Source organism: Myotis yumanensis, unplaced genomic scaffold (genome assembly GCF_028538775.1).
Source record: "Myotis yumanensis isolate MYYU_CA2020_CCGP unplaced genomic scaffold, mMyoYum1.0.hap1 SCAF_19, whole genome shotgun sequence".
NCBI lineage: Eukaryota > Metazoa > Chordata > Mammalia > Chiroptera > Vespertilionidae > Myotis > Myotis yumanensis.
In genome coordinates, this window is record NW_027223770.1 from 14228124 (window position 1) to 14244327 (window position 16204).

Here is a 16204-nt window from a genome sequence, read left to right on the forward strand (position 1 = left end):
TTTCCCTAAGGGCCCGGAAAAGGGAGGGAGGGTTTCTGTTTTAAAGTCAGGCAGGACAGAGTCCGACAGAGCCTCCGTTCTCGACTCGGGGGGCTTTAAGAGAGCAGGAAACTCTCCCGCGACGTCCAGATCCCGGCTCGGGGCTCGGGGCTCGGGGCTCGGGGCGGGGACTCCAACTCTAGCTGAGCGACACCAGTCTCTGGCCCTGCGCGTGGCCATAGGGGCGGGGGCGGGAGGAGGCAGGGTGTGGGATTAATCCCTTAATTACGCGGTGGTCGGGTGGCACCTGCTTTCCGCCGCTCAGCCCCCAGGGGGCCGCGGCGCCGAGGGGTGGAGAGAAGGACAGGGAAGGCGGGCGCGCGGAGGCACGCGCGGCACCCGGGCGCCGGCCGGCGGGACAGCGGCACCGTGGCTGGGGCGGAGCGCAGAGGCGGCCGAGGGGCTGGCGGCTCCCGGCCCGCGGGTCGCGGACCCAGGGGCTGGGTCCCGAGCCCCCCGCCCGGGTCCCGGTCGGGTGGCGCCATGCTGCGCTACCTGCTCAACGCGCTGCTGCAGATGAACCTGTTCGCGGACTCCCTGGCCGGGGACGCGTCCAACTCCAGCGAACTGCTCTTCGGCTTCAACGCCTCGGGGGCGGCGCTCAACCACAGCCTGCTGGCCCCGGGCGAGCCTGCTCTCAACGGTAAGCCCCTGCCCCGCGGGGACGTGGGATCCCGAGGGGGGGTAAGGTGGGAGGGCGGCATGGAGGAGGAGGAGACCTAGAGCGCCTGCCCCTCGTGGAGACCCAGGGGCGCCTCCCCGGGTGGGATCAAGGGATGATATGGGGCTTTGAGCACCTGAGTGGGTGTCCCGGCGGGGGTCGAGGGTTTGGGGGGAGATGGTTGCTGAGTCCATTACTCCCCACCTCCCCAGGCGAGGAGAAACAGGGGTGGCGCGGGCAAGTTGGAGCTAGGAGAGGCCGGGACCCCCTGCGGGGAGGACAGCGGAGGGGCGTGGTCGCCAGGCCACTTAGTGACCCGCCCAGGTAGCAGGTTCCCACCGGGAACCCAAGTTTGCCAAGAACTCTAAACTTAGGACCAGGGCGAGGAAGCCGAAATGGTGGGTGTGTTTGCTACAGAGCTCGACAGAGGCAGCGACTGATTCAGGGAATTTAGGAGTTCGCCCCTCAGAGGCGGGCTCGCAGCCGGTCCACCGGGCAGAGCTGGGCGGGCAGGCTGCGCTGGGGGCGAGGTCGTCCGCGCTAATGACGCTGATTAATAAATCTCGGCTGAGACCGCGCGCTCCTCCGCGCCCCGGGAGCCGGGAGAGGGCCGAGCTCGCCCCCTGCCGGCCGCGTCGGGAACTCCCGCGTTCCCTGGAACTTGGGCCGGGGTTCCCTCTGGTTCTTCCCCAGCCGGGGTCCGCTGGCCTCCGCCAACTGGAATCTGGGGCGAGCGCTGCGCTGGAGACCCCAAGGCGGCGAGAAAGGAGACCTGGGCAGTGGTGTGTGCGTGTGTGTGCGTGCGTGTACTCAGGTGCTGGGGAGAAGCCCCAGAGCCCCATTAGCATGACCCTTAGCTATTCATTAGCTTCTGTGGAAGCCTCTCCTGAGACCCCAAATGACAGGGAGGAAATTCCAGGGAAAGGGAGCCTGCAGATGTGTCTACAGGAATTAGGGGGAAAGGGCGGACCAGCAAGGTGAGCCCTGCACGGAGGGAGCGGGGAGGGAGATGGGGAATGAACTGGAATTCTCCAACCTGCTGGCCTCCCGGATCCCCAGGAGGTTAAGCACAGAGCCCTTCCCACAGACACCTCAACGCTCTCACCTCACTGAGGGTGTTCACTCCACACTGTCCCAGCGAGGTTTGTAGGGGAGGAATTGATGGTCATGTTCGCAGTGGAGGAAGCAAATTCAGAGAAGATAGACGGTACCCCAGTGGGCACAAAAACAGCACGAAGCGTGGCTATAACAGACCTGCCTATTCCCATGACGTCCGATGGTTATGTGAAGGGCAAAGGGGATGCTGGGGCCGGGGAGAATCCGATTTAGGTAAAGACTATAGTAGCCACGATAAGGTCAGGTGGGTGAGGAAGAAGAACCCTGAAATAATCTTAGACCAGCCGTATTTATTGAGTGCTTTTGGGGGAGTACATTATGGTCTTATGACAACCCTATTACTGTTCTTTTAATATATATATTAATATATATATTAATATATATATTTAAGGGGTCGGGGACAAGAAGATCGGTTTCCCTCCCACTTGGAGAAGGGAATCATTTTCCTTAATATATATATTATTGATTTTTTTACAGAGAGGAAGGGAGAGGGATAGAGAGTTAGAAACATCGATCAGCTGCCTCCTGCACACTCCCTCCTGGGGATGTGCCCGCAACCAAGGTACATGCCCTTGGCCGGAATCGAACCTCGGACCCTTGAGTCCGCAGGCCGACGCTCTACCCACTGAGCCAAACCGGTTAGGGGGTTACTGTTCTTTATTACTATAAAGAAGCTGAGATGCAGCGAAGTTCAATAATTGCCCAAGTTCTCTCAGGAGTTAGTGTGGAGGCCTGAGACTCCCGCCCTAGTTTGTTCCAGCCAATCCCTGAGCTCTTTGTCATTCCAGTGCTGCTCACCTGAACTGGGGCTGGGGTTTGCCTAAACTGGGCCTGGGATGGGATGGCAGGGAATGGGGTGAGAATCGGAAGTTTCCATCTAGAAGGGAAATGGAGAAAATGATTCCCTTCTCCAAGTGGGAGGGAAACCGATCTTCTTGTCCCCGACCCCTTAAATACACGCTCACCAGGGGCAACCCATCCCGCGTCCTCTCCATCGGAACTTCTAAGAGGAGGGCGGGAAGTGAAAGCCAAGCTCACACCGAGGCTGGAAGTAGCGGTTCCGCGGATTGTGGAACAGCGTGGAGAAGCGGATAGGGGCGGGGAGGTGGAGAACAGAAGCCGGGTCCATAGGTCCTGGTTAGTGAAGGACACAGATGCCGTGAGGCGGCAGCGGCGCCTGCTGGCCGCCAGGGGTCACGAAGCCACTTTGGATCGAGCTGGGGTATCTGAGCCCGACGCGCTCCGGGCTCCTGGATCCCAAACCACTGCAGAGGCGAAGCGAGCAGAAGTCAGCAGGCCCGGGGAGGGGCAGGAGCAGAACACGCAGTGGACGGATCAGAGGGAACCAGGGAAGGAGAGCAATGCCTTTCTCAATGGTGTGTGGCCTTTCATCACCCTGAGAACCATCTGCCGAAACCTGTGCCCGCTCAGAAAAGAGCGTCACTCACATTCCCACTACCGCTTGGGTCAATTCCGGTGGCTTCACGGGACCCCGAAACATGATTGTCTGGGGCGTCAACAGACGGGCTGTGTGCCAGGTCCTGGGCTCCCAGGCCGCGCCCATCACTCAAGCCTTCCTCGTCCCGGGGGACCCCAGGCCGAGGGGAGGAGCACGGTGTCCTGACCCCTTGGCTGATCTGCCCGTTTCGAGTTTAAGAGCCTCGGGCGTCTTCCCAGAAGGAGGTCCCCCCCGTCCCCCCCGCTACGGAGAGAGGCGGGGTCCCCTTTCTCTCTGGAGCTTCCATCTTTCCCCAACTTGCCGGTCTGAGCGCTCTGCGCCCCTCCCATCCTCCAGGGTCAAGGGTCGGGCCCGAGGACGCGATGCCGCGCATCGTGGAGCAGCCGCCGGATCTGCTGGTGTCCCGCGGCGAACCGGCCACGCTGCCCTGCCGCGCGGAGGGCCGGCCGCGGCCCCACATCGAGTGGTACAAGAACGGGGCGCGCGTGGCCACCGCGCGCGAGGACCCGCGCGCCCACCGCCTGCTGCTGCCCAGCGGCGCCCTCTTCTTCCCGCGAATCGTGCACGGGCGCCGCGCGCGCCCCGACGAGGGCGTCTACACGTGCGTGGCGCGCAATTACCTGGGGGCGGCCGCCAGCAGGAACGCCTCGCTGGAAGTGGCGGGTGAAGTCGGGGAGTCAGCCAGCGGCTCTGGGGTCTGGGGTGCGGGAGGGCGCGGGCCACCCCGACTAGAACCAGCTCCCATCTCGGGCGATTCATCTTCCGTTGGGACTGCGCCTTTGGTCTCTCATGCCCACGCCTGGGCCTGGTATTTTCTCACCTGCGGCGGGGCAGACGGTCATAGTCATATATGTACTCATAGTCAGTCTCTCTCTCTCCCTCTCTCTCTCTCTCTAGTCCTTCGCGACGATTTCCGGCAGTCTCCTGGGAACGTGGTGGTGGCAGTGGGGGAGCCAGCTGTGATGGAATGCGTGCCCCCCCGCGGCCACCCGGAGCCATCGGTGACCTGGAGGAAGGGCAGTACCCCAGTCAAGGAGGAGGAGGGAAGGATCACGGTGAGGGCTGGGCCAGGCAGGGGGTGCAACAGGGGGGCGGAGTCAGCAGTCACAAGGGGGCGGGGCCATGCACTGACGGTCTGGCGCCGGCCTCCGAGGAGTAAGGCCTGAAATCCCAGGGTCTTGGAAGGCAGGGAATAATGCTCGCTCGGGCGGCGATAAGGCAGGAGATCTGAGATCAGGGCATCCGTTGGCTAGAGGCGGAGAGCCAGGTGTTGAGTGAGGGATAAATGAGGCTGGGTAGGATGGACTTGGTATAAGATAGCGGAGGTGGAGCCTGGTGCCCCAGGGACCCTTGGGAGAAGCCACAGACCTGAGCCCCACCTTGGACAAAGCGACAATTTCTTATCTAAATGGATCGACGTCACTGGTTTTCTTCCTGGGTTTGTTGTGAAAATCAAACAAATATGCTCTGATGGCTGTAAAGGACCAGAGTTCCTGTGATTACCCCGCAGATCCGTGGAGGGAAGCTGATGATGTCACATGCACACAAGAGTGACGCAGGGATGTACGTGTGTGTGGCCTCCAACATGGCAGGAGAACGGGAGAGCGGGCCGGCCGAGCTGGTGGTACAGGGTAGGCACGTGGAGGTTTGGAGTTATGGGAGCATGGAGCCGGGGAAGCACGCAGCCGTGCAGACCCCTGGCTGTCCCCTCACTCCCACGCCACAGAGCGCCCCTCGTTCCTGCGGAGACCGGTGAATCAGGTGGTCCTGGCGGACGCCCCTGCACATTTCCCCTGTGAGGTGCAAGGGGATCCCCCCCCTCGGCTACACTGGAGAAAGGAGGATGGAGAACTGCCCACTGGCAGGTGAGGAGAGCCAACCCGCTCGAGTGTGTACCCCGCCCTGGAAAACTGGGAGGCAGAGACCCTCTCACACAGAGAAGTCTGTTCCCCAGAGCCTGTGGCCCTGCCCTAGCCAGTCCCCGGCTCCATTCATCGAGCTCCTGTCCCTGTTGAGGCCTGCCTTGTCCCTGGTGTCTGTCCTGGGGGAGACAGAAGTGGTCTGTAGCTATGGCCAACCCAGCCTGGGGGTGGGGAGTGGAGCAGGTATGAGATCCGGAGTGACCACAGCCTTTGGATTGGGCGCGTGAGGCCTGAAGACGAGGGGACGTACACCTGTGTGGCGGAGAACAGCGTGGGCCGAGTGGAAGCGGCTGGCTCCCTCAGCGTTCACGGTGAGCCCCCCTGGGTTCTGCCCGCAGCAGGGGTGAGGTGAGGGAAATGGGGGGTGGGCCGCATAGGAAAGGACAGGCAGGAGATGTGGGGTCACCTGAGACTTGGACAAGAGAGAAGGAGACAGCGAAACAGACTTGAGCAAGAGATGGATGAGAATCTGCTCCTACCTCAGCCAAGCCTGGCCGTCTCTCTCCTGTTCCCTCAGTCTCCCTTCTAAGTACCCCTGACTCCCTGTTCCTTTATCTCCCCCCACCCCCTTGCCAGTCCCACCCCAGCTGGTGACCCAGCCCCAGGACCAGATGGCAGCTGCTGGAGAGAGCGTGACGTTTCAGTGCGAGACCAAAGGAAACCCCCCACCTGCCATCTTCTGGCAGAAGGAGGGAAGTCAAGTAGGTGCCCACGCCAGGGGCTCCCCACCAGCTTTCCCTCGGGGCCTCACACCCCTCCTTCTACATTCTGCAAACTGCTCTCAGGGTTCCGCTTTACCTTTGGTCCTCCCAGGACCCCTTGCAGGTTGTTTGTGATTAAATAAGATAATTAATATGAAAGGCCTGACACATAGCTAACACTTTTGAAATAAATGGTAATATATTTAGGTGGCAGGGAACAGTCCTGTGTAGTAATTCCTTGGAATATTTCTCTTTGGGTCAAGGATGTCCTGAGGATGCAACAAATTCAATTAGATCCTTCCTTCCCCAGGCCGTCGGGCCTCGGCTTCATACATTGCCCTAGAAAGCAAATAGCTTTGGATCAAAGCTGCAGAGGGTAGAATATGATTTGCTTTTCTAGTTAGAAGAGGCCTCCACCAGGGGGCGCGCAATAGTAGCAAACAGATCCCAGAACATACAACTGGAATGAACATTAACTGAGGTTGCAACATAAGTAACTTCCTGTAAGGGAAAGGCGGGAATTTTGCTACTGGAAAACAAGATCAGTATAACAAAATAAGCCTGATGAACTCCACCCGCTGGGAAACCAGGCCACTATGACCTCATTTCAAATCCACGGCCACAATTCCCCCCAACATCTGCTCTAGCATCTGAGTCTGCTGTGTTTCCATTAGATTCTGAAATGAATAAAAGTGCTGGTGGCGGTAGACGGTGGGGGTAGGTTTGAGTCAGGGGCTCAGCATGGTGCTACATATATGTCCTGAGACCCACACCTACTCTACTACCTTCCGTGTATGTATCCAATGTAAAATGTTAGAGCCAGAAAGAAGGGGAGAGTATGTAACATTTATCATGCAATGTATTAAGGGTGTCATATGATTACTTCATTTAATCTTCATAACTATCCTCTAAGAGTCCTATTTGGGGAAATTTGGGCTCAGGAAGTTCAAATAACTTGCACAGAGCTGGGGAGTACATCCCCAAAGCATCTAATCACATAGCTCATTTTTGTGTGAATAGGTTGAACTAGTTCGCCCAAGGTCACATAACTGGCTGGGCACAGAGCATGAATCAGAACCTTGGGAACGCTCTGAGTTCTGGTGTCGACGGGAACGGGGAGCTGCCTGCTCAGTCCCTACCGTGGTTCCTTGCTCTGTCCCCAGGTGCTGCTTTTCCCCAGTCAGTCCCTTCAGCCCGCAGGGCGCTTCTCAGTCTCCCCGAGAGGCCAGCTCAACATCACTGACGTGCAGAGTGGGGATGCTGGCTACTATGTGTGCCAGGCGGTCAGTGTGGCTGGCAGCATCCTGGCCAAGGCCCTGTTGAAGGTAAAAGGAGGTATGTGCCTATGGAGATAAGATGGGACCCCAAGGCCTGGAAGGAAATAATGGCTTAAAAGAGATGTTTTTTTCTTGGATTCTCTACAATATGTCTGCAGGGGGAGTGGGGGCATGTTCCTGAGTCATGCCCTCAAAGTTTTGAAAGAAGCCACTAATAGTAGATTCCTGGTTCCGGGCAGAGACTATAGTTGGTTATGGAAGCCCCTTCAATCCTGGGAGGGTGGGGGGGACGCGGGGAGAGGGGGCTCTGGGAACGAGCAGAGAATGAGGACAAGGAGCTGGCTGCCTGAACCTGGGATCCTCCTCTGAGGTACCCAAGTTCTTCCTCTCTCAGCCTCGATGGATGGGCTGCCTCCCATCATCCTCCAGGGACCAGCAAATCAGACACTGGCACTTGGCTCCTCTGTGTGGCTGCCATGCAGAGTGACTGGGGACCCTCAACCCAGCGTCCAATGGAAGAAGGACGGGCAGTGGCTGCAGGGGGATGGCCTCCAGCTCAACCTAATGGCCAATGGTACCCTGCACATCACCAACGTGCAGGTGAGTCTCACCCCGGGCCCAGGTCACTGAGAACAGCCAACTGCCGTTAAGCACCCACTGGGACTCTAGCTCCATTCTAACCATCTGCTCTCAGACCACCTGGCGTGCACAACATCCTCCCCATCCTTCTGAATGCTGGGCTCCACCCTCTCACCCTACCTTGTTCCACTCCCAGTTTGCCAGTCCTCTACCCTCCCCTACAGGAGACGGACATGGGCGTCTACAGCTGTGTGGCCAGGAGCTCCACAGGGGAGGCCACGTGGAGTGCCTGGCTTAGGAGGCGGGGTGAGTTTCTCCTTTGTTCCCTTCTTTGCCAGCGCCTTTCTCCAAACATTCTTCAAAGGCAGCCAATATGCGGCGCCAAATCCCAGGACTGATTTTATCTTCCCAATGCCATGGCCTTGGTAGTGGGAGGAGGAGGAGGAGGACAGAATTGGTGCCCTTGGGAGGCGGATGTGAGTAGAGATTAGTGCACTATGTCCCTCTCTCCACCATCAGCACTGTCTCAGCTCCACCATCCCTCTGGGGAGGCGGCAGGTTACATTCTTTTCCCAGTCTTCTACTTAAAGATGATCTCCTCACTGCAGAAGACTGGGGAGAATTACCAGGCCCGCCTCCAGAACCCAGCACCCCTCCGGGGCCTCCCTCTCAGCCAGTGGTCACCGAGATCACCAAGAACAGCGTGACCCTGACCTGGAAGCCCAACCCGCAGGCTGGGGCCGCAGTTACCTCTTACTTGATAGAGGCTTTCAGGTACAGAGAAGGTTGTGAGTGCAAACCTGGACAGTTCAAGGGAGGGGGCCCCTGTGTCCTTAGGGTCTTTGCTATTTTTGGGAGAGGTTTGCCAGTTCCCTTTCCCCCGGGGGAGGAGGCAGTAGGGGGCCAATGAGAATGGATGAGATGGAGTAGGCAGGTTGGGGGTCCCTGGCTCAAACAACTCTGCCACCTCATTCCCGTTGTAGCCAAGCAGCTGGCAACACATGGCGGACAGTGGCAGATGGCGTGCAGCTGGAGACACACACCGTCGGTGGTCTGCAGCCCAACACCATCTACTTGTTCCTGGTGCGAGCGGTGGGAGCCTGGGGCCTCAGTGAGCCCAGCCCCGTATCTGAGCCTGTCCGTACCCAGGGTAAGGGCACAGTCCCTGGCTCATGGTTATGACATGTGACACTGCATAGCACCCCTCCCCCCAAACCATGGTGCCAGGTCTATATTGGGGGGGGGGGAGGGCTGGCCTGAAGCAGAGGGTCATGCTTCCCTCTCATTGAGGGAACAAGAGAAGAAGGAGGAGGGGAAGAAGGGAGGAGGAGGGGGAGGGAGAGGGAGAACAAGAAGGAAGAGGAGGAGGAGGAAGAGGAGGAGGAGGAGGAGACACACGGGGTGGAGAATGATTCAGTCACTTTGGTGACACCTCACTCCGGAGTCCCTTACAGCATATGTAGATTATCAGGACTAGAAGGCCCACCTCTGTCCCCCCTCCCCCAGCCTCTCTTGACCCTGGGGTGTGCTCTGGAGCACTAAGTAGGACTGTCTGCAGGGCAGGGCAGAGGCAGGACACAGCACACTGTCAGTGGTGACTCCCTGCCCCTGCTGGCCCCTGCTGAGCGGGCTCTTTGGTCAACAGACAGCAACCCATCCAGGCCAGTGGAGGACCCGCGGGGAGGCCAGCCGGGACTGGCTGAAGTGGCTGTGCGTCTGCAGGAGCCCATCGTCCTTGGGCCCCGGACCCTGCAGGTGTCCTGGACTGTGAGTGTGGCAGAGGGATGAGGTGAAGGGCAGGGATAATGACAGGGGACATAGGGGCCTGCATGAATGGGTGGGGGAGGGTGGGAAGGGAGTGGCTGGGGAAGACGGGTGAATGGAAGAGGGGCTGGGCCTGGTACGCTCCCTCTTCTCCCCTGCAGGTAGATGGCCCAGTCCAGCTGGTGCAAGGTTTCCGGGTGTCTTGGAGGGTAGCAGGTCCTGATGGGGGAAGCTGGACAGTGCTGGACCTACAGTCCCCAAGCCAGCAGAGTACTGTGCTGAGAGGACTCCCCCCGGGGACCCGCATTCAGATCAAGGTGCAAGCCCAAGGCCAGGAGGGGCTGGGTGCTGACAGCCTCTTGGTGGCCAGGAGCACGCCTGAGGAGGGTAAGGGGCGGCCGGAGCTGCTGGATGGACAAGAGGGAAGTGGGCAGGTGAAGGCTTGCAGAGGGGAGAGCAGGGCAAGTGGGTGGGAAGCCTTAGTTCCCTAAGATGTTAGAACTGGGGGCGGGGGTGGGGGTGGGAAGAGGTTGGGGCCTGAGGGGCAGCTTTCAATGGCTGAGTCCTTCTCACCACGTTCCACCCTGGCCAGCCCCCAGCGGTCCCCCCCAGGCAGTGGCAGTAGCCTTGGGGGGTGAAGGCAACAACAGTATCACGGTGTCCTGGGAACCCCCGCTCCCCTCCCAGCAGAATGGGGTCATCAAGGAATACCAGGTACAGGGTGTGTGGGAGGGAGACGGCTGGTGGGAGGGGGAGGAGGGCCCGGGCTAGGATTGGAAGGGGTCTAGGGCCAGCCTTGTGGCTGGGGGTGGGGGAAGGAGGCTTTGGGGGAGGAGAGAGGGTTCCGTGCCCGCTCCAGGCTGAATTATGCCTGGCTGAGCGCCCTGTGCCATTCCGAGCGTCAAGTTTCCAGAATCCCATTCCTGACTCTTTAACCCGGGTCTCGGCCTCCCCAGATCTGGTGCCTGGGGAACGAGAGCCGCTTCCACCTCAACCGGTCCGCGGCGGGCTGGGCGCGCTCCGCGGTGCTGCAGGGGCTGCTGCCCGGTCTCCCCTACCGGACCCAGGTCGCGGCGGCCACCAGCGCCGGCGTGGGCGTGGCCAGTGCACCGGTGTCCGTGCAGCTGCGTGAGTCTGGAGGTGGGGGGCGGGGGGCCGGAGGGGCTGCAAGTTACCAGGTCCCGACTGCGCTCACGGCTCTGACCCCCGCAGCGACCCCCCGGGAACGGGAGCCCGCGCTCGAGGCGGGCCAAGGGCTGGCAGAGCGGCTGGCGCGGGTGCTGCGGGAGCCGGCCTTCCTGGCGGGCGGCGGCGCGGCCTGCGGGGCGCTGCTCATCGGGCTCGGCGGCGCCCTCTGCCGGCGCCGCAGGCAGCGCAAGGAGCTCAGCCATTACGCAGGTGAGAGCCGTCGGGGGGCCGCGGGGCTGCGGGGCGTAGGGCGCCCTCGGACGCGGGGAGACGGAACGGGGTGCCTCGGAGCGGACCGAACCTGGAGCCGCCTTCCTCGGAGGGAGGCGGGCCGCCCGGAGAGGGCGTGGGAGGCTCAGCCTCTCCAAAGTGGGAGGCGGGGGCTGGAGCTCCGCCCCTGCAGCGCGGATCCCAGGGCAGGCGGGACTGGGGGTGGAGGAGCGGGACCGGGGTACACTGAGCCTGGGAAGGGGTAAGACTTACCCTGAAGACGCCAAGGGAGGAGAGAGCGGGCTCTGCAGTCAGCCCGGCTGGTGTGGCTCAGTGGTTGAGCATCGACCTGTGAACCAGGAGGTCACGGTTAGATTCCCGGTCAGAGCACAGGCCCGGGGTGTGGGCTCCAACTAAGTGTGGGGTGCTGATCATTGATGTTTCTATCTCTCTCTCTCTCCCTTCCTCTCTGAAATCAATAAAAATATTTTTAAAAATAAATAAAGGGGGCGAGTCTAAGAAGACATACTCGTGAGGGTTGGGCCTGGTAGGAGGGGTGTGGCCAGGACCCAGGCAATACATTGTGAGGCGGGGTTTGGGTGGAAAGGCCCCGCTGCTACCCCCTGAGGCCCCCTCCCTCCCCCCCCCCCCCCCTTTCCTGCGCATCTGGAGAGATCCGAGAGCATCTAGACCAGCAGTTCCCAGTCTTGGCTACACATGGGAATCACTTGGGGAGCTTTAGGAAAATACTAATGCTTGAGTCCCTCTCACTCCTATCGATTCTGATGAAATCGGTCCCGGGTGCAGCCTGAGCGGCGGAACTGGGACGGGCGGGGCGGAGGAGTGGACCAGAGGGTGGCTATTTCTGACCCTTTTTCCATGTTCCCTCTCCTCTCTCCCACGGGATCCTTTCCGGAAGCCTCCTTTGCCTACACGCCTGCAGGTGAGCCACCACTGACTGCCCCGTGCGGTTCACACCCCAGCCCGGGCTCTTCTCTCATCCAGTCTCCCCTCGTCTTCCCCAGTGTCCTTCCCACACTCGGAGGGCCTTTCGGGAGCCAGTTCCAGGTAATTTGCTCAACTTCCTTCCCAGGGATAGTCCCCTCCAGGGACAGGCCACACCCCTTCCTCTCCAGGCCTCACTGCCTCCTCAGCTGACGTGCCCACCACCCCACTTCCTACCCCCCACCCCCCATTGCCCCTGCCTCCTCTACTTCCCAGGCCTTCCAGGGCTCTCCACCCCAGCATCCACATGCTCTCCCCCAGGCCACCCGGGGGCCTCGGCCCTGCTCCCTACCCTTGGCTGGCAGACTCCTGGCCCCACCCATCTCGAAGCCCCTCTGCCCAGGAACCCCGGGGGGGCTGCTGCCCCAGCAATCCCGACCCAGACGACAGATATTACAATGGTGAGGAGTTCTCCTTCCCTCGGGGGCCCGTGTGGCCCCGACACCCTTCTCTCCACCTACCGGGGTACACTGCAGGGAGCCCCAGTGCTCCTGAGGTTGGTCAGTCCTCAGGAGGATGTGAGTGGGGTGTCCCTCTGGCCCCACCTGTACCCTGGTTTGGGAGTAAGGTTTGGCGTTGGGGAAGAAGCGACCCGGTGGGGTTTCCTTTTGCCCTCCATTCTCCTGTTGTCCTGTTTCTCTGTGTCCGCCCTGCCTCCTCCCTGGGCCCCCTCTTTCTCCTCCTCAGAAGCTGGGATCTCCCTGTACCTGGCTCAGACGGCCCGGGGTGCGGCTGCCTCCCCCGAGGGTCCTGTCTACAGCACCATTGACCCAGCCGGGGAGGAGCTGCAGACCTTCCATGGGGGCTTCCCCCACAACTCCTCCGGGGACCCGAGCACCTGGAGCCAGTATGCGCCCCCGGAATGGAGCCAGGGGGACAGCGGTAGGCCTCCCGGGCCCCTCGCCCCACACTCCTCGGGACCTGGCCCAGCATTTGCTTCTGACAGGTCTCACCTCTGCCCCTTTCCTGCTCTGCTCAGGGCCCAGGGCCGGCAAAGCGAAGCTTCTGGGGAAACCTGTGCAGATGCCCTCCCTCAACTGGCCAGAAGCCCTGCCCCCACCGCCTCCTTCCTGTGAACTGAGCTGCCTCCAGGGGCCTGAGGAGGAGCTCGAGGGCGGGTAAGGATGCTTCTGGCTGCAGATGCCCTGCGCGTGGGACCAGCCCCGACCGCCTGCTGGGAGGGCAGAGAGCTGGAGAGGAAGGGAGCTGGCAACTGGACGGCCAAGGAAGGATATGGAAGCTCCTCAGTCACCCTCACCTCCTGCCTCTTTCTCCAGCTCAGAGCCAGGAGAGTGGTGCCCCCCGGTGGTGCCCGAGAGGAGCCACCTGGCCGAGCCCAGCTCCAGCGGAGGGTGCTTGGTCCCTGAGTCCCGAGGGGAGACTCCCTCCCCCACACCTTCCTACGGACAGCAGTCCACAGCCACTCTCACCCCCTCACCTCCCGACCCTCCGCAGCCCCTCACTGACATTCCCCATCTCCACCAGATGCCCAGGTAGGGAGGCGCATGGCACCTTGCACGTTATAGGCCCTCAGCACACATCTGTTCAGTGGATGGATGGATGGATGGGTGGATGGATGGATGGATGGATGGGTGGATGGATGGATGGATGGATGGATGGGTGGGTGGATGGATGGATGGATGGAAGGATGGATGGGTGGATCTGGGGTGCATGAGGATAGCAATATGATTTGGGTAGAAACCTGGAGGCTAACAAGGCCTCTCATTCCCTTCAGACTGTTTCTCCTCGGAGGGAGTTTGCCAGCTCCCGGGAGCGTTTCAAAGACCTGGCTTTCCTCATGTTCCACTAGCTCGGGAGCCTGGCGGGGGCCGGCTGTGTCTTGTTCATTTGAGTATTAGGCCGAGTGTCTAACACAGTGCCTGGCACACAGTAGGCGCTTAGTGTTTGTTGAGAGAACAAGTGCTAAGGCCTTATGTCGTTGCAGGAGGCTGCCCCTTGAGCCCAGTTCCCCGCTCAGTGTGTCCCAGCCCGCTCTGAACAGTCACGAGGGGAGGCCTGCTGGCCCCGGGGCTGGCCCCACAGCCGCCTATCACTTCAGCGCCAGCCCTGTCCCTAGCACCGCCAGCAGTGCCCCAGGTGAGTCTACAGAACGCTCACCTCATCCCACCACCCCCCGAAGCCCCTTCTAGACCTTCTCTCTTACCTGCTCCCCTCCCTTCTCCTAACACTACAGGGAGAACCCGGCAGGCGCCGAGGGAGATGACTCCGCCACTTCAAGGGCCCCGCGCCCATCGGAAGAAACCCAAGGCCGTGCCCTATGGGCGGCGGGAGCACAGTCCTGGGGGTGAGGGGCCATGGGCCTGGGGGTGGTGACAATCAGTAGCAGACACAGGCAGAAACCAGGGGCGGGCTCTGGAGGCTGGAGGTGGGGAGCAGGCAAACCCACATCCTGGGCTGTTCATTCGCAGCCTCCTGGCGCCAGGGAAAGGGAGTGAGAGGGACTGGTACCAGGGCAGTGGGACCCTCTGCTGAAACAGGCCTCTCCCCAGACTTGCCCCCACCGCCCTTGCCGCCACCAGAGGAAGAGACGGGCTGGGCCTCAGGGCTGAGAGCAGCAGGCAGCATGTCCTCCTTGGAACGGGAGCGCAGCGGGGAGAGAAGAGGGGGGCAGGGGGGGCCTCTGGGGGCCCATCGGGGGCCTCTCCCGGATGGTAAGGAGGCAAGGGCGGGCTGGAGGGCGCGGCTATAGAAGGCGGGCTTTGGGACCGGAGGCTGATAGTACAGTGCAGACGGGGCCAATGATGGGCTAGTTTCAACCCAGCTCACCCCTCACTTTCATTGGGTTCATGCATTTGATCACATCAGAGGCACCTGTCTCTCCAGCTGCCTCTGAGCAAAATCCCCTGAGGTTCCCCAGTCTCAGGACCAGCCTCCGTGAGAGAAGAACAGGGGTGGGTGTTCCCTGCAGGGTTCTGAGCGCGTGTGATGTCAAGGCCGTGTACTGGCCACTGGCCGCTCTGCTTCTCAACCCCAGGATGGCCTGAGCCCTTTGCCTGCCCTCAACTCTCCTTCCAGAGCTGGGAGGAGGGTTGGGGTGGCACAGGGGGCCAGGAGTGGTGTCCTGCCCCCTGCCTAGGCCCAGCTACTCTTTTCTCTTGTGCTGCAGAAGAGGCCTGGCTCCCTTACAGCCGACCAAGCTTCCTGTCCCGGGGCCAGGCCGCCAGCACCTGCTCCACCACCAGCAACTCTTCCAGGGGCTCCGGCAGCTCTCGGGGCTCCCGGGGCCCTGGCCGGAGCCGGAGCCGCAGCCGGAGCCAGAGCCAGAGCCAAAGGCCAGGACGGAAATGCCGAGAGGTGGGGGCTAGGGGTGGAGAAACCAAGAGTGGAGGACAGGGATGACTGGGAAGAGGGAGATAGAGAAGGGCTTGCAGGGGAAGTGTGGAAAGGAGGCGGCCCAGTGAGTGAGGGGGCTGGGGGAGTTTTGGGGAACAGTGACAAAGGGTGAAGGCAGATGACACATGGCAGAGGAGGCTGGGCTCCCAGAGAAGTGGGTCAGGGGAGGCGGGCGAGAAATCAGCCTGGCGATCGCCTCCCGTGGTCTGTTTGCTGTGGGCCAGGCCTTGCGAGCCAGCCTGTGTGTCTCTCTCTAGGAGCCAAGATAACGCTTGATGGAGAATCAGCAGTTCCATGGGGGAAAGGCTTGTCCCGGGCCAGGAGCCCCTCCCCTGGTCAATGAGGGGGTGCAAAGAGGAGCAGGAGGGGTCTCTTCCTTCCGGCAGTGATGGTGGGGCTCCCTGAGGACCGGCTGAGAAGCCGGGGAGACAGCTCTTCCGTTTCCATCCTACCTACCCAAGACCCGTTTGTAAAAAAGGACAATAAAGAGTCGGAGTGACGTGCTGGGCCATCTTCCGGTTTTGCGCGGGATACGGGGCAGGAGGGACCACCAAGGGGTGTATATTAGGGCCCTTCCTTTTGAACTTCTGTCAAAACTCTAGGTGAGGACTGGGCTAAGAGACCTGGCCTGTTCCACCTCCTGAAGTAGCTGAAGTCACTGTCCCCCCTGTGACAACCAGAGGGACTTTCCAAATAACGAACCGTGAGAAACTTGTCCTGCCTTCGGAGAGCTAAGCCAGGCCCTCCCTTCGTGCCTCCTCTGGGTGCTGCTTCTCTCTTGCAAGGGAATATGCCCGCATAATAATAACTTTTAAACTCAAAGGAAGGAGGAGTTCATCGGGGGAACCCTGGTCAAGAAGGGAAAACAGGCCCTGACCCGGTGCTCAGTGGTTAGAGCATCAGCCCACAGACCCAAGGGTCTCAATTTG

At 60.9% G+C, this 16204-nt stretch overlaps 1 protein-coding gene across 1 annotated transcript; it reads left to right on the plus strand.

Annotated features, from left to right (window-relative positions):
* Positions 1-522: 522 nt before the first annotated feature.
* ROBO3 (roundabout guidance receptor 3) lies at positions 523-15764 on the plus strand. The gene is made up of 28 exons (XM_070399341.1): positions 523-682; positions 3612-3938; positions 4173-4330; positions 4786-4906; positions 5002-5140; positions 5381-5508; positions 5774-5898; positions 7062-7233; positions 7570-7775; positions 7979-8060; positions 8363-8528; positions 8738-8904; positions 9400-9521; positions 9680-9905; positions 10111-10232; positions 10475-10646; positions 10731-10916; positions 11836-11859; positions 11942-11984; positions 12183-12322; positions 12609-12803; positions 12901-13039; positions 13199-13414; positions 13867-14018; positions 14116-14226; positions 14432-14593; positions 15049-15236; positions 15533-15764. The coding sequence occupies exons 1-28, from the start codon at positions 523-525 to the stop codon at positions 15542-15544; spliced, it is 4161 nt and encodes a 1386-aa protein (XP_070255442.1). The 3' UTR covers positions 15545-15764.
* Positions 15765-16204: the final 440 nt, after the last annotated feature.